This window comes from Ochotona curzoniae, unplaced genomic scaffold, assembly GCF_017591425.1.
Source record: "Ochotona curzoniae isolate NIBS_2020 unplaced genomic scaffold, NIBS_Ocur_1.0 contig_64, whole genome shotgun sequence".
In the NCBI taxonomy this organism is placed as follows: Eukaryota; Metazoa; Chordata; class Mammalia; order Lagomorpha; family Ochotonidae; genus Ochotona; species Ochotona curzoniae.
This window is the reverse complement of record NW_024466502.1, coordinates 52,136,263-52,157,329: the sequence shown is the minus strand read 5'-3', so window position 1 is coordinate 52,157,329 and position 21,067 is coordinate 52,136,263. Positions and strand designations below refer to the sequence as shown.

At 35.6% G+C, this 21,067-nt stretch overlaps 1 protein-coding gene across 1 annotated transcript in view; it reads left to right on the top strand.

Annotated features, from left to right (window-relative positions):
* The window catches only part of NBEA (neurobeachin), a 483,658-nt gene that overhangs the window by 96,392 nt on the left and 366,199 nt on the right, over positions 1–21,067 (top strand). The window contains exons 24-27 of the mRNA XM_040991525.1: positions 668–775; positions 1,430–1,598; positions 3,135–3,230; positions 15,393–15,831. Of these exons, the coding sequence (XP_040847459.1) occupies positions 668–775; positions 1,430–1,598; positions 3,135–3,230; positions 15,393–15,831 (812 nt within the window). The remainder of the gene's footprint in view (positions 1–667; positions 776–1,429; positions 1,599–3,134; positions 3,231–15,392; positions 15,832–21,067) is intronic.

Sequence of the window (21,067 nt, the reverse complement as noted above, 5' to 3'; positions counted from 1 at the left end):
TCTGTAGTTCCAGAGCATTTATAACGATCTAATTGTTTTTGGCAATGTGTAAAGGAGCCCGATTTCCAGAATCAGAGTTCTGAGTTGGTGTTCTACCTCTACAGCTTAACTTGTTTATATGATGTAAGAACAATTACTTACCCTCCTGTGTCTCAGTTTCTATCTTTACAATAGATACATTATACTAGGTATTTACATCAAATATGAAACAGTCATCTGAAAAAACGTAATTCCTGGAATGCAGTGTAGATTCAGTTAATACAGATTCATTTCTTTACTCTAGCAGTTAGCTACTTATTCAGATGAATAATTTGGAAACCTTAGGCCTCCAGAATGTTTGTACTTAGATAATTGGCAGCCTTTCAGGATGTATTTGAAATTATCTATGCCCTAACTTATTTATTTTCTTTAATCATTGTACTATAAACATAACTATCTGTTTAGATATTAGACTTGAGGTTCACAGGGGCTACTATCTCACCGTTGGGTTTTGAGTTTGTAATGGAAAGCAAATGGAGAACAGAAGGTATTCCTTATAGTGGAGTGTCATTTTCAATAAATGTTAACGCAAGTGGAGCTTAAACCAGTCCAGCCTAAATTAAAGATACTAAATAATGCTGTTTATGCTTTCTGTAACATATTCTTGCCTCCCAACTCTCTTTTCAAGACTCCATTGGAAAATGTTCCAGGGAACCTTTCTCCTATAAAGGATCCCGATCGACTTCTTCAGGATGTGGACATCAATCGCCTTCGTGCTGTTGTCTTTCGAGATGTCGTAAGTTGCGCTTGCGCTGTATACGTGATTATACAAACACTGTCTAAAATACATGATATGGAGCATGTATATAATAAATGACATATGAAATGACTTGTAGACTGTAATTTTGGATGGAAAACTTTCATTTTTTCCCCCTTTGGTCGTTTATGGCTGTTTTGCCTTTTAAGTGTTTAGTTTTCTTAAAATAGCACATGCTTGCATGCACGTGCACGTGTGTGTGCACACACACATGCACACACACACTTTGAGATGAGTGATTTTAGTGATTTCCAAGCACTTCTAAGTTTTTTGGCACTGAAAAAAACTGAGTAATGCACATATGATATAGGCAAATTTATTAAAGTTCCTAGGAATATAGTTTATTTCCAGTGAAAAACACATTACTGATTTGACAAATAATAATGACAAGGAGAGTAAACAATAAAATGTTGTTATGTATTTAGCACATTTTTAGCATTGCTATTTTCTCATTTTTGTGCTTGTAATATACATGATATATTTCTGCATGGTTATATTCTTAAATGATGCTCATTAAATAGCAATATATATTTAGTAAGTTTTTATAAAAATTAAATATCACATTTTACCTCTATATGAAATTGAAAATGTTTAGAATTTTTGATTGCCAAAATCACCTTGTGTTTTACATAGGATGACAGCAAGCAGGCACAGTTTTTAGCTCTGGCTGTTGTTTATTTCATTTCGGTTCTGATGGTTTCAAAGTACCGTGACATATTAGAACCCCAGAGAGAAACTGCAAGAACGGGAAGCCAGCCAGGTAGAAACATCAGACAAGAAATAAATTCACCTACAAGTACAGGTACTTAATTTTTAAAAAATTCTTTAAATTTTCACTATCATTTATCTTTTTTTATCCTTCACTTTTATATTCAGATTTAAACTGAACCAATTTGTGGTCATGTCAGATATTTATAAATAATTGTTATGCAAATGCTGTTTTAATCTTTAATTCTGTGAATATTTATGAATAATATTTCTTTAATACTTGCTATCTTCTCATTTTATCAGTACAGCTTCAGTTTTCATTTTGCTTCATTTTTCAGTTCAAATCATTGATTGATACCACTGTATTACATGCAAGTAACTCATAGATCTTAAATATATTGCTTTAAAATAGTCACAAACATGAAAATAGGTAGTATTTACAGAACTGTTCAAAACCAGAAATAGGCCAAAATATAAATTTTTATAGCCAAGCTTATAAAATAGTAAACACCTCTCCATTTCGTCCTCCCTCTTGCATCCTTCTCTCCCTCCATGTTTCCACCCTTCCTTCTACCCCTTTCTTCCTCCCTGCTCCCTCCCTCCTCCGAGTGCTTCCTCCCTCCCTGCCTTTCTTCCTTCTCTTTGCTCACATTTATTTCATTATCTAAATATTCTGTCCATGACTTATAAAGAGAAATCATATATTCTAAATTTTAGACCAAAATGGCCTCAACTAAAATTAAACATTTGAGGATGGTTAATAAATATCCTAGACAACAAGAACCATCCTGGATCATGATGTTTCAGGAGTTCTTGCCTTATCAGCTGTGCTTTCTCTGCTTGAAATCTGTGAACACATTCCTTGGGAACTAATATTTAATATCATAGAACACTTTCTAACATTTATGTTTTCTACCAGCTATCATTTCTCTGTTGTTTACAGTATAACCTTGGTAATCCAGTGATTATTTTTAGTACCACTGAATTAATTCATAGCTAATTGTCTTTTACCTAAATAAATGCATGTGATCTATAAATCAGATTGATACATTTAAAAGTGAGTAGAAATTAGTCGTCAAATCTCTGCATGTTGTTTTACATAAACATATCATATCCCATTTATGTTTTATTGTTGTAGAAATATTGATTATGTCTTAGCTATAATATGTTGATGTTGCATACCATACTTTTAACATGCAAATGAGAGACAATCTTATCATTATATACTTTCATTTTTATTTGTATTTTTAAGTTAAAAATTTTCCTACCATCCCAATCCATTTTTTAACCATTTAAAACATGAGAACATTATCACCTTAACTTTTTCTTCATTTTTAATGTACACATATCCATTATGTATGTATAAAATGAGAAATATTAGAGTGGATGTATGAGTACCAATTTTCTGGCATATTTGTATGTTTTTGTATATGTTGCTAGAATTTCTTTACACAAGCAGGATGCCATTTCTCTCTCTGAATACATAACCTCCTTCCTTCCTTCAGCAATGTACTCTACTTCTAGTACTGTTTGCATGTTGCAGTGGTTGGAATTGCCATGGATCTTCAGTGGATCATGTTGCCGATTGTTACATGCTGGCTCAAATTTGATTCCATGATTTTTTCCACAGTTGTGGTCATACCATCTATCCCTCACCCAAGTTTGAACCATGGATTCCTTGCCAAGTTAATTCCTGAGCAGAGCTTTGCCCACTCATTTTACAAAGGTAATACTGACTTATCTCCTGACCTGTTTGGCATTCTTATTTCATGAGTTGTTATAAATATTCATTATGTAATTATTTATAAGCAAGTACATACCTCAGGTTTAATGGAGATATGATATGTTATATTTATACCTAGCTACTGAGAGCAAAATTTTGCTTTATATATGTATTCCTTTATAATTCTTTAAGTATCATCTTCAAATCAAGGATACATATTTATGTTTATATTAGCATGCACACTGGTGACATTCACCAGAAAATACAGACTATCAGCACTTTCTTTAAAAAAAAATCTACTTATGTGAGGTGAATGAATTTCATGCATTTCACAGCACAGATTTAGGAGCATAGTACATTCCACCTTCCACTTCCTCCTGCCCATGTTCTAACCCACCTCCTTCTTTCTATATTTATTTTAAAAAATTACAGTGGTATGGCAGGTTCAAATATAGTCTCTTTTCAGATTTCTGAGGAATCTCCATATTGTCCTCAGTAATAGCTGCACTAGTTTACATTCCCACTAACAGTGGACTCAGGTACGTTTATCCCTACATCCTTACCAGAATTCATTATTTTTGATTTTTGGTTGATAGTGATTCTAACTGGGGTGAGGTGAAACCTCTTTGTGGTTTTTAATTTGCATTTCTTGATGCTGGCGATCCTGAGAGCTTTTCATGTGTCTGTTGCCGACTTGAATTTACCCTTTGAAAAAGGCCCATTCATGTTCTTTCTCCATTTCTTAAATGGATTGTGTGTTTTGTTGTTGTTGAGTATCTCACACTCGTTATATATTCTGGCCACTTTGTCATTTGTAGACTATTCAAGTATTATCTTCCATTGTGTTGATTGCCTAGTCACTTTGTTGAAGGTTTCCTTTGCAGTTGGATGTGTCTTAACTTGATGTAATTCTTTTTTTTTTTTATTTTTGAATTTATTGCCTGTGTTTCTGGGCTCCTTCTGAAGAAGATAATGGCTGTGCCAATACCTTGCAGAGTTTCCCCAATATTTTCTGCAAGTAATTTGATGATAACAGGTTTTAAATTTAGATCCTGATCTATCTAGAGTTGATTTTCATATAAGGCTTAAGGTAGGAATCTTCTTTCATACTTCTGGATGTGGAGATCCAGTTTTCTTGGCACCATTTGTTGAACACACTGTCCTCTTTTCAGATACTGATTTTGGCTTGTTTGTCAAAAATTAGTTGGTTATAGATTAATGGATTGATTTCTGGGGTTTCTATTCTGTTACATTGATCTGAGTGCTTGTGTACCACCACCAGGCAGTTTTGGTTACAGTTGCCTGTAATACATGTTAAAGTCTATTATTGCGATGTTTCTGGAATTATTTTTGTTTTTTTTAAGATTGCCTTCGCTATCTGAAGTCTCTTGTGTTTCTGTAAGAATTTTAACTTCATGGTTTCTGGATATGAGAAAAATCTTTACACTAGTGTTTTTATTGGTATCACATTTAATTTGTAAATTGCTTTGAGTAGGATGGACATTTTGATGATATTATTTTCAAATCCCCAATCCCCCAGCTATAGGCAAAGGCCTAAGTTGCCTTGTACCTAGGCAAGTGTTACCCTGTTAGGAGAAATTCAGCCAATACCTGGTGTATATTCTGTGCCTAGTTATTGCTAAATTTGTGCTAACTATACTAACAGGCCAGCATAGTTGCATTTTTTTTAAGGTAAGTGAGGAATGTGGAGAACTCTGGGTTTTGAGACTCCGTCCCAGTCCCCAGGAGGAGAGGCTGCAGATTGCCTCGGGGAGACCTGAGGGTGCTTTGGAATGGGAGTGACTGAGGACATGTTTGACAAGAGGAGAATGGCTTTTGGAGTCTCCTGCAGACTGGTCACTACACTGACTAGACCACTACACCCACTGGGATGATGAGGACCAAGTCTATGGTGGGCTGACTGGGCTGCAGCACCCATTGGTTAACGTGATATATGAGGCTGAGGCAGAACTGACCAGGCAGTTGCATCCACTGGATGTGTGTTGGTGGGTACTTGTGACAGACTGCACCTGTGCACAAAAGCGCCAAGTATGAAGCCACTCCAGGCAAGTTTTTTTGGGGGACTCTCTGACGAGACGACTGGACTCAGACCTGGTCACTGGGAAAAATCCCAGCGGTCAATCATTTATCAGGACTGTGGCTCCTCAATTGTTGATGTCTGTGCAGTGGACAGCGTGTCCAAATGCATACAAGGGGCATGACAGCCAGCTTATCCTAGGTCAGCATGAAACACTGAGTGCCTTGTCAGAGGATGGAAAGCAGAAGAGGTTGGACAATTCTGACTAACCTTTGCCGTATGTTGCTGCATTTGTGTGTGCACTAAGTTGGTCTTTGTCAATCAATAGTTCTTGGAGAGATTTTTCTCAACCCTGGAGCATTGAGACCAATAGCATTTATAACTGCTCAAGTAACACCCTTATAACAATCTTCTCTACCAGTGTAAAGGTCGCTTAAGACGTCATCAAGTGGCCCTTTCTCATTCCCTGGTGCTAATCTAGTTTGACAGAAGGAGTGCGCCCTTACACTCCTCCAAGTATACAGGAGAATAAAAAACTATTGAAACAAATGTCCTACCCCTCTTCCTCCATACCTGACCCTCCCCACCCTACTCAGATGCCCATATAGGGATGTATCTTTCTCAGCTGTGTATATAATGTTAAAATAAAATTTTAAAAAATTGAAGAAAAAAACCTGGCCATTTTTTCAAATAAAAATTCTAATCCACAAATATGAAAAAATTCTACCATTTTATGTTTTTTTCTATTTCTTTTTTTAATGTTTGAATTTTTCATTATAGAGATCCCTTATATCTTTGGCCAAACTTATTTCAAGATATGTAGACTTTTGTGCAGCCATTGTGAGTGCTTCTTATACTAGTTTTTTCTTAACCTTGACTTTATCAATATTTATAAAAGTCTTACTTTTTTTGTGTTGATACTATATCTTGCAGCTTTGCTAAATTCTCTTATGAGTTCCAGCAGTCTCTTAGTGGATTCTTTAGGTTTCCCTCTGTGTGGGATTATGTCTTGTACAAACAGGAATTATTTAATTTACTCATTTCTAATTTATATCCTTTTGATTTATTTTTCTTTGCTTTTTTGGCTTAATTGCTCTGACTAAAACTTCCAGGACTCTATTAAAAGGCAGTTGGGAGGATGGGCATCTTTCTGTTGTTCAGGATCTTAGAGGAAATGACTCCATCTTTTCCCCATTTACTATGCCTTGCTGTGAGTTTCTCGTATATGGCCTTGATTGTGTTGAGGAAGCTTTTTTTTTTTTCTTTTAATCATTAAAGCATGTTGTAGTTTATCAGATGGCTTTTCTGCTTCTATTGAGATAGCCATATGCTTTTTATTCTTCAGCTTGTTGATGTGATATATCATATTTATTCATTTTTGTGTGTTGAAACATCCCTGCTGCCTGGGATAAAGCCTGCTTGATCTGGGTGAATGATCTTTCTGATGTGTTTTTTGTATTCCATTATCTAGTGTTTTGTGAGAGTTTCTGTGTCTTGTTCATCAGGGATATTGACCTATGTCTCTCTTTGTGGTATCTCTTTCTTGTTTTGGAATTAAGGTGATGCTGACACCGTAAAAGGAGTTTGTTAGAATTCCCTCACTTTGAATTGTTTTGGACAGTTTGAAAAGATTATGAATTAGTTCTTTCTTAAAAGTTTGGTAGAGTTCAGCAGTGAAGCCATCGTTTTGGGGTTTTTCTTTGTTGGAAGGGTCTTTTTCACTGGTTCAGGCTCCATCTGCATGATTAGTCGACTTAGGTTTTCTGTGTCATCATGACTCAATTTAAATAGTTTGTATGTGTCCTGAAATCTCTCCATTTCTTCTAGAGTTTCCAAGTTGTTGGTATTTAGCATTTTGTAGTAATTCCTGGTGATTCTTTTTATTTCTGTGGTATCTGTTATAACCTCTGCTTTTTCATCTCTTGTTTTTATTTTTGTCTTCTCTTTCTTGGATCAGTGGTTTATCAATTTTGTTTACTTTTTCAAAAATCCAGATTTTCATTTCACTAATATTTCCTATAACCCTTTTGTTATGAGACTGAAGTAGCCTAAAATATAGGCTGTTTTATGTACAATAAGAAAAAATGCGCAAAAATAAATCTTGAGAATATCAAGGTTTTCTGTTAGTTTTTAACTTGTTTTCAGAAAAATGTCCCAGTATTCTTCTGTTGTGATTTTTTTTACTTTATTTGTTTTCAGTATTTGTTTAAGTTATTTGTTTTAATATTTGTTTTATTTTATTTGTTTTCATTTTATTTGAAGGGCAATGAGAGAGAGTTTATCTTCTGTTCATTCCACAAATGACTACAATAGCTGGGTCTGGGTCAGGTCAAAGCTCCAGGATCTAGAACTCAATCCAAGTCTATCATACCAGGAACAGAAAAGCAAATACTTGAGTTATGATTTGCTGTCTGTGAGGGTACAAAGGTAGGATTGAAAGTGGGGCTGGGACTCAAATGCATTCTAATATGTAGGAGTCCTGTGTGATTTTTTAACAGCTGTTCTAAATTCCTGCCCCTGATGTGACCTCTAAAAGTGAAATCAGGTGTTTTTTCAAGCACTTCAGATTCTTTTTCATGAATTTCATGTTACCAAACAGGTGAAAATGAAAACTTATTTTTCTGTGGTGAATAAGTTGAAAGAACAAAAACAGGGGCCATAACATAGTAGGCTGTTTCAGCCTATGGTGCCAGATCCCAAGTGGACATCATTTCAGGTCCTGGCTGCTTCAGTTTCTTTCCAGCTTCTTGCCAATGACCTGAGAAAGCAGCAGAACATGGCTCAAGTCTTTGGATCCTTGTACTAACATGGGATACTGTAAGAAGCTCCTGGTGTTTTGCTACGGACCAGCTCAGCTCTGTTTGTTGTGGCCATTTGAGGTGTGGACCAGTAGATGGAAGACCTCTCTCTCTTTTGGTGACTCCACCTGTCAAATAATAATTTACAAAAAAAGATAAAAAAGAACAAAAACACAGAATAATGTAGAAATGGACTTTGGAGATAAAGTAGAGAAGACATGATGATAGCTTGCATGTGAGGCATGAGGCAAGGTGGACTCACTAATGACCCTTCGCTGTCTGGTCCGAAGCACTGAGGTGATAAAAGAGGCATTTACTAACATATGGAAGACTAAAGGTAGGTTAAGTTGGCAAGAATAGCTATGACTTCCATTTTAAATGTGATGGTTTTAAGGTATCAGTAACCTTTGGAAAGTTTAATCAAGCAAGAATTTTCCAAGTGGTAGCCTGGCAAGTTTTCTAAATCTCACAACATACTTAAGACTTGTGTTTTTCAGGTACAGTTTTTACAACTCAAATGGTGGCTCATTTGAGGTAACAGGGAAAACTAGTACACTGTGAATCAGAAGTGGAACTTTGATCATTTTGCTTATATACCTGTTTTATTTCTTTTTTTGAATTTATTATTTATTACTGCTTCTAGAAAAACAGGAAAAGCACTCGAAGTATTTCTTCAACTAGAAATACTAAATGGAGAGAAAGAGATGAGTTTCTTTTTTAGGATCAAAGAAACTGTTGTGTACATAATGAAAGCAGAGCTGGGAAAGAGATGGGTTAGATTGCACCTGAGAAGAGAGTCGCTGAGATGGTGCTCAGGCTCTCACAGGATGTGACAATGGTGGTGATCTCACAGGACCCGAGAGTGATGATGCCAGTGAAACAGTAGCAGCAGGAAATGCAAGAACTCTAAGTGCGATTACTTATTACTAAGTCCTAGTAACACATTGTTGTACAATGTGTGCAATTCTTATATGCCTGTTTTAGAAATAAAATAATGGAGATTGGGAAAAAATTGATTAGCTAGGTCTAAATAAGAAAGTAATAAATAGATCTTGGTTGAAAATAAGTTCTCATTTCAAGCCCTAAACATTCCTTAAACATAACCATAAATATAACCATATAATGTCTAATTGACTTCATAGTGGATGCTAACAGCCATGCTATATTTACTTGTTATATTAATCTTTTTGGTGTGACTGTAGCAAGTTATATGTGACTGATACTTTTAAAGGAAAAGAAATTTGTTGTGGTTCACCATTCTGGTAACAGAAGATCTAAAGAGCTTGTTGCCAGTAGTGTTGTAAGGCTCCCCGCGTTGTGTCTTAAAATAGAAAAGAAACCAAGGGTCAAGCTTGGGAAGTGGCCTAGTTTTATAACAACCTGCTTTTGAAAGAGCTAACTCATTTTGTTAGGCCATCATTAATTTCCTACAAAGATGGTGTCTTATGATCTAATTTCCTCTTCTTAGGCTCCATCTCTTTTTAAAAATATATGTATTTTGTTCATTATGTGTTTGAATGGTAGAGCATAAGATCTCCAATCTGCTTATTTACTGCCCAGATGCCTGCAACAGTTTGGCCTGTTGAAAGCTATGAGCTAAGATCTCAATTGTAGCATCCTGTATAGGTGGAAGGAACCATTACCCGCTATTCCCAGGGTGCATGTTAGCAGGAAACCTGAAATCAAGAACAGAGCCTGGGCTAAAACTCAGGTTATAAACATTAGTTCACAATAAATTAAAATGAAGTTTTAAACATAACCTGGTTACAAGTTTTTTAGAGGAGTGAGCAGTGAGGAGGTTCTAACCACTGCCTCTTCAGTAAAGCAAAGGGAGCACTATTAACCATTGTCAAAGTAAACTTTTTCAGTTCTTTAGGAAATAATCCAAGAGTGATTGCAATCCAAAGGCCATTAGTGTAAGAAAGACTGTGACATCTTCATGAGAACAACATGCATTATAGTAGTTTAATCTAACCCAAAGCTTATCTACCAGTCCTCAGGTCTGAGTTATTCTCAAAACACAGATGCTAAACCATGGCATGTAAACCGCAGCAGTCTAATACATGTTGTAAAACAATAGACTTAAGTTTTGAGTTGCTAAAGTCCCAGCACTAAGCCAGTGTCTCTCATATGTCTGAAAGCTTCTTCAAAGAACTCCATTCACAAGATTTGTCATTATATGATTCCATCCGGAACTTAAGGAGATAAGATTTATTTCCAAAGTATTTGTAAAAAAATCATCATCAGTAATATTACAAATATCATGTCCGCTTGAAGTGTCAGTGCTATTTACGCAAAACAGAGCCCTGCTATAAACCTTAAAGCAAGATCTGAGGGGCCAGTGTCATGGAGCAGCAGGTAAAGCTGCAACCTGTAACACCAGCGTCTTATACAGTCATGACAAGATGCTCCACCTCTCATCTGCTCCCCCCTGGTGGCCTGGAAAAAGCAACGTGGCCCACGTGTTTGGGCCCCTGACTCCCGTGTTGGAGATTGGGATGAAGCTTCTGACTTTGGACTAGTCTAGCCCAGGCATTTCGGCAAGGATTTAAAATATTGTATGTATGGCTTCCATCCTCTAGATTAATATTTATTTTATTAAGCTAAGTTAATTTTGCATTTACAGATTCAAAATAAAAATACAAGCATCTATGTTTTATGTTAAACTATAGCTGTTTGCCGTGTTTAATATTAGTATTTGAAAATACTTAATATAAATTTTAGAATTATGCTAACAAGGACCTGGGTGTTTCATTCACGTTTTCCTTATTGTAGGGAAATTGGAAAACAGCAATTTCAGTACTTCAATATATATAACATACTGAAACACTTTATAAATCATTTTAAAAGGGGATTTTTTTTTGGAGGAAGGAATGTGATATATGAGGTTTCAATGCAAACATCATGTTATTTGCTTAACTTAACCCCATATTTTTTCCAAAATATATTAGGTGACCTCATTAGGTTCAGTTATAAAGACTAAAAAAAAAAAAAAGGCATCTGGCATCCAACTGCCTGTTTCTGACAAGGTTAAGATCACTCTGGCTAGTAATGTTTCCATTTTGCATTTCTCTTACTACAGAAACTGGTGAGAACTCTTGGGAACCTACAAGCTTGCCATCGTTAGTATAGCCTGAACAGATGCAATCAGTTGTCTTATTTACGATGAAATCACTTGAATGAATCCTCGAAGTTCTTTAGTGTTACAAGGAAGTGTTCTGGAAATGTAAAATATCTAACCTGAGGCTGATGCCGTATACTGACAGCGTGTGCTGTAATAGATGTTAAAACATAAAGAAAAATCGATTTTTTATTATTGAGCACAGTTTCCTCTACAATTATTAGAAAATTTTCAATTGCAATTTATTGTTATATTTATATAATTTGTTTATAAAGCATTCTTTACAAAACATTAAGGTACTTCATGAAGTTTGTGGAAAATGCATATCGTGATAAACCAATGCCTAAATTCAAAATTATTTGCATCAGTTTAAACTTACCTTTTATTTTATTATTTTTTTTAAGATTTATTTTTTATTACGAAGTCAGATATCCAGAGAAGAGGAGAGACAGAGAGGAAGATCTTCCGTCTGATGATTCACCCCCCAAGTGGCTGCAATGGCTGGAGCTGCGCCAATCCGAAGCTGGGAACCAGGAACTTCCTTCCGGGTCTCCCACGGAGGTGCAGGGTCCCAAAGCTTTGAGCCGTCCTGCACTGCTTTTCCAGGCCACAAGCAGGGAGCTGAATGGGAAGTGGAGCTGCTGGGATTAAAACCAGTGCCCATATGGGATCCCAGCACGTTCAAGACGAGGACTTTAGCTGTTAGACCACAGGTCTGGGCCCCTAAACTTACCTTTTAATACCATTTTTCTACAAACTTAGTGATGAAACTTACTATTTGAAAATTTTTACTTTGAAACAAGTTGAGTATCGTTTAGCTGCAAAGCTTGAACCAGAAGTGTTTTAGATTTTGAATATCTTCAGATTTCAGAAATTTGTATATGTGTGTGTTTATAGTGAGGTAGCTTGCAAAAAGAAATCAAACTTAAATAAGAAATTCATTTGTGTTTGATGTACACCCACACACATAGCCTGTAGACTATTTTTAAAAGCTGTATGTATTATTTGTTTCAAAAGCAAAGCAATGGAAAGAAAGACACACAGACACAGAGATTGGCCCTCTGATAGATCATTCCCCTGTTGGTATCCATACCAAGGACTGAGCTAGGCAGAAGCCAGCATCACTGTTTAGTAGGGACCCAAATACTTGAGTCATCTTCTGTTGTTCTCTAAGTGCATTATCAGTAAAATGGATTGGGAATAAAGTAGCCAGGTCTCAAACTAGCACTCTGGTAAGGGAAGTTGGCTACAGCCAACCAGCTGGTTACAACATTGATCTTCAACCAGAAGGCAATTTAATAACAGTACTTTTAGTGCACCTGAGTTTAGAATGTGACACATCACATGAAGTCAGATGCTGACTTTCCACGTGCGGCATCGTGTTCACACTCAGAAAGTTTAAAAATTTGCAGTATTTCTGATGCAGCACCATAGCTCAACAGACTGCTCCTCCATGCACTGATGCTAGCTCCCGTACGGCACCAGTTCACATCTCAGTTGTTCCACTTCCAATTCAGCTCTCTGCTTGTGGCCCTGGAAAGCAGCAGAGGATGGCCCGAATCCTTGGGAACCTGGGCCCATATGGGATATCTGGAAGGAGTTCCTGGCCCCTCCACTTTGGATCACCTCAAGCCTAGCCACTGTGGCCAGTTGGAGAGTGAAGCAGCAAAGCAAGACTTTGTCCCTGTATCTCTCCTTCTCTCTGTAAACCTGCCTTTTAGATAAAAACAAACAAACAAATAAATAATTAAATAAAGATTTTGGAAATTTCTCAACTTTGAATTTTCAGATTAAGGATGCTCAAGCTGTACCAAAGTCACTGCTTCCTTTTTGAAACCATCCTTTAAAAAAAATTTTTTTTTTTAATTTTTCATGATACAGTTCCATTGGCTAGGGATTTCCCCTTCTACCCGCTCCATTTACCCTCCACCCCATTTTCTCCTATATTATCACGGTAGTACTGTCCTTCAGCAATAGTCACAAATCCATCATTCTTCTATGTAAGTATATTCTGACATTGTCCGTACAGAAAATGATATTAAGTCCGGCATCTTATGGTCAAGATATATTTAGCAGTTTCATTGGCAGTCCGTCTTTTATTCAGGAGTAGAGATGCATATTGCACTGTATCTTCACTTCTCAGTATGCTAGTCAGCCTTACATAGTTCATTTAGATGAATATATTTATAAACAAGTTTATCTGTATATCCGTTGGTCTTGTATTTTGTATGAAGGTTGCCTTATACAGAAAGAACATAGGATAATCTGTTCTTATGGAATTGGTTCATTTCACTGATCATCTTTGATCAGTGGCAGAAAAAGTAAAATTAATGTATTTTTTATTGCTGTGTAAATATTTTTAATGAGCTGTTTACTTGTTCTGATTTGTGATATTAATAAGTTTTAATTATGCTTTATAATAAATAGTTCAATATTTATATTGAAATTGTAAGTACCAGTTAACAAGGTACACATTTTACAGCTCATTGAGCATAACTTGGCCAGAAAAGAAAAAAAATTATATACATATGTATGTATATATATATATATATATATATATAGTTATTCACAAAAATCTTACCAGGTGGAAGCTTGTAAACACCAAATTAAAGAATTAAAGATTTTATTTTTGGTCCCAGCATGGTAGCCTAATGGCTAAAGTCCTCGCCTGACACAAGCAGGGATCCCATATGGGCACCAGTTCTGATCCTGGCAGCCCCACTTCCCTTCCACCTGCCTGCTTGCGGCCTGGGAAAGCAGTTAAAGATGACCCTGCACCTGTATGGTAGGCCTGGAAGAGGCTCCTGGCTCCTGGCTTTGGATCAGTGCAGCTCTGGCCGTTGCAGCTGCTTGGGGAGTGAATCAGCAGATGGAAGATCTTTCTCTCTGATGATACAGAGAATAACTTGTCAAACCTTTCTTGCGTTTTTAACTTTGAATCGTGGGAACAGTGCAGATACATCTACCCTCTTACTCGTGTTGCTCATTTGGTGTTTGAATACTATTATATTCTATAGAGTAGTTGTTTCTTCTTTCAAGTGCAGCATCCTTGAACAAATGTATGAACAAGTAAACTAAATTTATTTGATAAACCGGAGAAAAGCTACCTGTACGTGATTGTAGTGTGGCAGCTCTGTGCTTTTAGTTAATTGAAGTAAATATTGGCACAGTTGAGTGACATGTCGATACTATTCATTCCTAAATTTTAGTATGTCATTTTAATGTCGCTGGAATAAAACAGGACAATCAAAAGACCAAAAAGTAACTTGACATGTTTCAAAGAAGCAGAAATGTCAATATCCTGCTCTTTTATTCCTTTGTAAACTTATTAAAATTATTCTTCAATTAATCTTTTACATCCTGAGTAACGGCAAAAATGGATAAAGGAATTGATCCTGTTACTAAACAAAACCATGTATATTATCTTTAATCCACTAGGAGATGTTTGCTAAACTTTCAGGTAGTTATGATCAAGTAGTATTATTAAAACCTCATTTATTTATTTCTTAATTTGAAAGAGACAGAGAGACAAACCTTCCATCCACTCACTCCAGAATGGCAACAGCCTGGTTTCATATATTAAACAGAATAATAGCAAAATGCAAGACTTTCTATTGCCTAAATATTTCATAGCTAACAGTAAGAGAATAAAATAGGAACAGTGTACAAGCATCAATTTCAATTGTAAGCTTTTTACAGTTGTTAATGAACTACTTCCTAATGCTTTAAAGCATGGTTTTAAAATTCCAGATGTTTGAAAGATATGGAATACTTTTCACTAAACAAAATGATAATTTTATGTGAATGCTATGGTTTAAGTAGCAACTAGGTAGCAAATTTTCAGCTTAATATTTTGTTCCTTATTCTAATATTAAAGGACATTTTCTCAGTAAGGGAAGTTTTTCTCATGTGATATACGTATGCATTTTTTCTTTTTAGTATTTTATTTTGTTTTATGATATAGTTCCATAGCCTCTAAGGCTCCCAAGGCCCCCCCTCCATTGATTTCCCCTCTAGTTTTACAGTGAATGTCTTTCATGGACAGTCACAAGTCCATCATGCTGTTACTCAAGTGTTTCCGAACAACGTAAGCATGGACATTGTCAGGGAGTCCATCATCTTACTGTTAGGATGTGTTCAGTTCTTTCACTGGGAGTCCATCTTTGGTCTGTATGCATAGAGACATAAACTTATTTCTTTCTTTACAGAAACACCTGCTGCATTTCCTGACACAATAAAGGAAAAAGAAACACCAACCCCTGGTGAAGATATTCAGCTAGAAAGGTCAATTCCTCATACAGATTCAGGGATTGGAGAAGAGCAGGTGGCCAGCATCCTCAATGGGGCAGAATTAGAGACTAGTGCAGGTCCTGACGCCATGAGTGAACTCTTATCCACTCTGTCATCTGAAGTGAAGAAATCACAGGAGAGCTTAACTGAACATCCCAATGAAATATTGAAGCCGGCACCATCCATATCCAGCATAAGTCAAACCAAAGGCATCAATGTCAAAGAAATATTGAAAAGTCTTGTGGCTGCCCCAGTGGAAATTGCAGAATGTGGACCTGAACCTATTCCATACCCAGATCCAGCACTGAAGAGAGAAGCACAGGCTATTCTTCCTATGCAGTTTCATTCCTTTGACAGGTGGGTACTGTTCCATATGTTAAAATAAAATTTGGTATCATTAATTTAAAAATACTAGATTCTCCAGAAGTTTATATTTGTAGTGCAGAGTCTTCTCAAAGGATTCACTCAATGTGATCGATCTATTGATAACTTATTTTTTACTTTATTCTTCTCAAAAAATGGAAGCTTTATATTATATGATGCATGGCACATTGAGTAAAGAATTCTGAATTTAGGATATTGTCCATTGTTGAGGAACTATAGTACCTTAGGGATGTCATGTTTCCCTTTGGATTTGTTTTGTATGTAGATTTTGTGGTGAAGAGGTCACACATTTGGCCTAATAATCTAGACACTGTTAGAATGCCGACATCCTGCATCCAAATGCCTGAGTTCAGTTCCCAGCTCCCGTTTTTAACTCCAGCTGCTAACGAAGACCATGGATAGCTTTGTTGAGGTCTCAAAGAGTGGAGCTTCTTCCCCACCTCACAAGAGACTTAGATGGAGTTCCCACCTGCTGAGTTCAAACCCAGCTCTGTTCTGGTTGTATGGGCATTCAGGAAACAAATCAACAGATTGATGCACTCTTTTTCTCTATATGTCTCGCTCCCTTCTGCCTCTCAAATGAAGACTATAGATGTATTTTAAATCAGAGAGTGAAGATACAAATTATCTATTCCAAGATCTATTGGGGATCTATTACATATACCATAATATTTGGTAGAGTTAGATTGCTCACTTCAAGTAACAAAATTAAAACTGCACTCGGTTTAAAGATTTTATTTATTTCTAATGGAAAGGCAGATTTTGCATAGAGAGGAAGAGACAGAAAAAAACTCCCATTCTCTGGTTCGCTCCCCAAATGGCCACAGAGCCAGGATTGGCTCTCCTGCGCCAATCCAAAGCCAGATGCCAGGGGCTTCTTCTGGGTCTCCCATGTGGATGCAGGGTCCCAAAATCTTTGGAGCCAATCCTCTATTGGTTTCCCAGGCCAAAGGCAGGGAGCTGGATGGGAAGTAGAACAACCAGGGCATGAACTGGCACCCATATGGGATCTCAGCACTTGCAAGGTGAGGATTAGCAAGTTGAACCATTGTATCAGCTCAAAAATTTCAATTTTGATTGGAAAAAATACCAGCGTGATCTCTTCTAAATACATGAACGATTTAGAAGCCAAATATGGTGGAATGCATGTTAAATATTATTGAAAGAAATTTTGATATATTATTCAAATATAATTATAATTTAAACTGTCTGCATTCAATTTTACATAATACAAGATGGCTTTTAGAAAGACCTAATATTTTTTCTGCTAAGGAACATATACAATGAAAAGGATAGTTCACAGAAGCAAGTATTTGAGAATTGGAAAACCATTGCATTGTATTATAATCCACTCCTTAAATATGTGCAACATTGGAAATACCTTACATACTATCACTAACAATAGGTTTGACTCCTGGAATTGCTTCGTATTCATGTTAATATGTAAACTGAAGGATGCGTTCTTCTACTGTCTGAAGCAAATCATTGTTGTTGATGTTTGTGCACATTTTCATATAGTAGTTTTTATACAAGTATGAGGCTATTGATGAATAATTTCTTCAATTTCAAAATGAATATGTAGCCCAAATAGAGTGTCTATTCCATGTAGCTTTCTCTGAAATAGCTGAAGTGCTTTGTTCTAAGCCTAGTCATATTTTTTAAGTTGGAGGTAGAGATATGGCAGCCAAGTTTTGTTAGGATGTTATCCTTTCCATGTAGAAATATATAACAACTTCATTTCAAGCAGTGTTTTACAGCTATTTCTGAAAATTCATTCTCAAAATATAAGTGACTAGTTATCATGTGGAGTATAAGATGAACAATAACCTTTTTTTGTCTTCTGTGAACTGAGGTAGATGTTTGCAAATAATTGTCATAAAATAAAAAATGTGTTCAAAAGTTTTGGAAAGGTACAAAACAGAATCATAACATGTAGGGAAATACCATTTATATAGTTCTTGTTAATATTATGTTTGGATGAATATTCCTTGGATGTTTCTTATGCCATTTCACAATAATATCCTCTATTTCATATGTTTTTATGCTTCCACAATATGTGTTTATGAGTTTATATAAATACATGCATGTAAGTATTGATGCTTATGTATATCTATAAGTCTATTTCTATAACTTTCATAGCAATTTTATTTAGTCATTCAAGTTTTGAGTGCCATTTTCAATTATATGTTTAAATTTTTAAAGAGACAAATAGTAAATACAAAGAACTGCTTTTGTTTAACAGAGTCCAGTGAAATAGAGTGCATAAAATATTTTTGTTGCAATTTGATTTATTATTAGAACTAATTTTCATTAAAAATTAATAAATATATCACCTGAGTGCTAACTACTCCCAATTTTGGGAATATGGCTTAAAAAGAGAGAATTTAGTATTTGTTCCTGTAAGCGTTTGTGCAAAATGCAATGAAAGTAGGATCATTATTCTAAATTGCATAAGTAGAAATGAAATGGAAGAGCACAAAGCATATTTCAGTTCTTTTTAGGAAAAGGGTCTCTAGTGTAGTTAATATATGCAGTAGCTCAAGTACTATCAAATGTAAATGACGAGGTGATATTGATGAAAGGAGGGGATTGAGGTCTCAGGGGGCGCTGATGACGGATTGAACAGAAGCGGCCTTGCACTGCACGTAACTCAAGTCTGTCGTCTTCACTGCTCAAAGCCATAATGGGAGGTGGCAGTCTGAAATGAGTTGCCACGGCAAAGAGTATTATTTTTGAAATGCTTTCACACAAATCACTAGGCCCTGCATACAACTTAGTTTCATGCTTTAATGTCATCAGGAGGCACAAATTGGTGTGTCTAATTGTTTGCCACCTGCCAGCAAAATGAGCTGCCAGCCAGCCAGACGGGTTTGATTGTCTGTCAGCCATTCAATAGATTGAGAGTGACAACATCAAAAATTTAACTTCAAACTCTTCAGCTTTGAGCAGCTTTCAGAGACACCAACCCCACAAGTGCTTCTGGACCAATGCGTTTTTCGATTATATGTCCTGTGAATTGCTACCATTTGCCTTATTTGTCTTAAGGTAGCTATAATTACGTTATGAGATATATAAACATATTTCCAAAGCACTGAACTCTGAAAGCCAAGTTATGACATGTCTGTTAACATCAGGTTGCATTCCTTGAAAATGGTTTCCAAGATAACAGGCTTTACAATGAAAGTCCCAACGCTACTCGTTTTAATACCATGGTCTTATTTGGCCAGTAATGCATTCTTTAATTTTTATCTTTGGTTGAGAAATAGATATAAACTTAGTTGATTAGTTCTTTGTAACCACACTATAGGTGAAACATATAAATGATTTTATCCACATGTAGAAAGTAAAGGTTAATTTTTGTTTTCTCCATTCACCTGTGCAGATTTTCATGTTTTTCCTTGATTACTAGTATGTATTTATGTAGTGTCAAAGTGGAGTTCTGCTAATACTCTTCTGTATTGAGAATGTACTATATGTGTAGAGAAAACGCAGTTTTGAAATAGCCTTTTGAAATTCTGTTACTATTAGTAAAAAAAGAAATAATTTATGACAGTGTGATTTTTAACAGAGAAAATAAAAAATATTGTCTAATAATTCATGCATCAAGGTGCAATTTCCTGGTGACACTATCTTTTGAGATAGAGTTCTACATAAACACAAGGTGTACTAAATATCCTTGCTGGGCCATTATTTCTTTAATAAAAAGCTATATGACTTCAAATTAGGATAACACTTTTCTGCAGAACAATTAATTAAATCTTATTTAAACTCAAATTTTAATCATGTACCCATATGTTTTTCACCTTTGAGGATTTAATATGCATCTGTGATTTAGTCTAGTCTTAATTTCCAAACGTTTTCTTATGTGCATTTTCTTTTGAATAAAGGAGCAAACATAAACAAAGAAAGCAAATGCAAAGCGTATTGTGCATTTTAATTCCTAAATTGTTAACAATTGTATTACATCTCACATATGACAGCTTAAAATTTTGCTCTTCCTTACACTAATAAAACTTTAACTTATATTTTAAATTTTCTTTTTATTTTATAATCAGTTCTGTTCAAATTATTGGCTAGTATTTTCCTCAGTTTTCCAAGATTTTTTATTAAGAAGTCCCTGAAATACAACGCTGTTTATAAATAAGACCAAGAAACATTAAAGATAAACTTCATCTTGTTAAACTGAAGTATAGATTTTGACTCAGTATATTCCTTCGGGTTTCAGTAGCTTTTTATTTATTTTCAAGGTGCAGATGAAAATTGTATGTAATAATACAGGAATTTTTGGAAGAGTTGATAGGTCATCTTTCATTGATATTTGTAAACTTTGAATTATACTTATTTCTGAGGATTTTAGTTTCCTTTTTATTGTGCATATTTTAAAAAATCATTTTGCTTATGTTTCTTAGAATGAGTAAATATAACAAGCCAAATTGTCATTAACAGTTTTATACTTTAATGTTTTGCATCTTGCTACTGTATTTTCAGCTTTTCTTATGCTCTGTGTGTCCTTGGCACACATTTTAGGGCCAGTTGCCAGAGAGGTAATTTCAAATGAGCATGGATGTGGACTGATTTCTTAATATTGTTGCCTTTGTCTCACTTGCCATTTACAGAGACAATCCAGTAGACTGAAAAAAAATGTCCTTTTAGTAGGCAATTTATTGTCAGATATTTTACAAAATATAGAAGCATGGTAGGTGTAAGCATCAGAACAGTAAGTCTGTGATTTATGATGAACTGCAGCAAATTATGTTACTCTAAATTCTTCAACAAATTCCATCTGCCTAAGGTTCGGTTTTTCCCTTTAGTGTAAATGTTTTTAGCATCTATCAGCTTATTGGACAAACCTTGATGACCTGAAAATGAGAAAAACTGGTTGCTAATAATGGATCTTTCTGTGTTAATTCTGTTTTCCTTGACCAATTCTCTTTGCTTTTGCGAATCATTTCCCCAACCAATAGGATAGCAAGGTTAGGGTGCATGATTTCTTAAAAAGGAACAAAGGTTTCAAATCTATAAGTGAAATAGCCTCATAGTTGGTCTCAGTATCAACATATAGCTACTTTTAAAGCTTGATTTAAAAAGAGAAAAAAAAAGTCGCATTCCTGGAACAGTTACAGTGTTTCCATGCCCACACCTGCGGACTCCTTCAGTCAGTCTCTTTCTGGTGGATTCCTTGTTACTCTGTAGGTGGCCTATTTTGAGA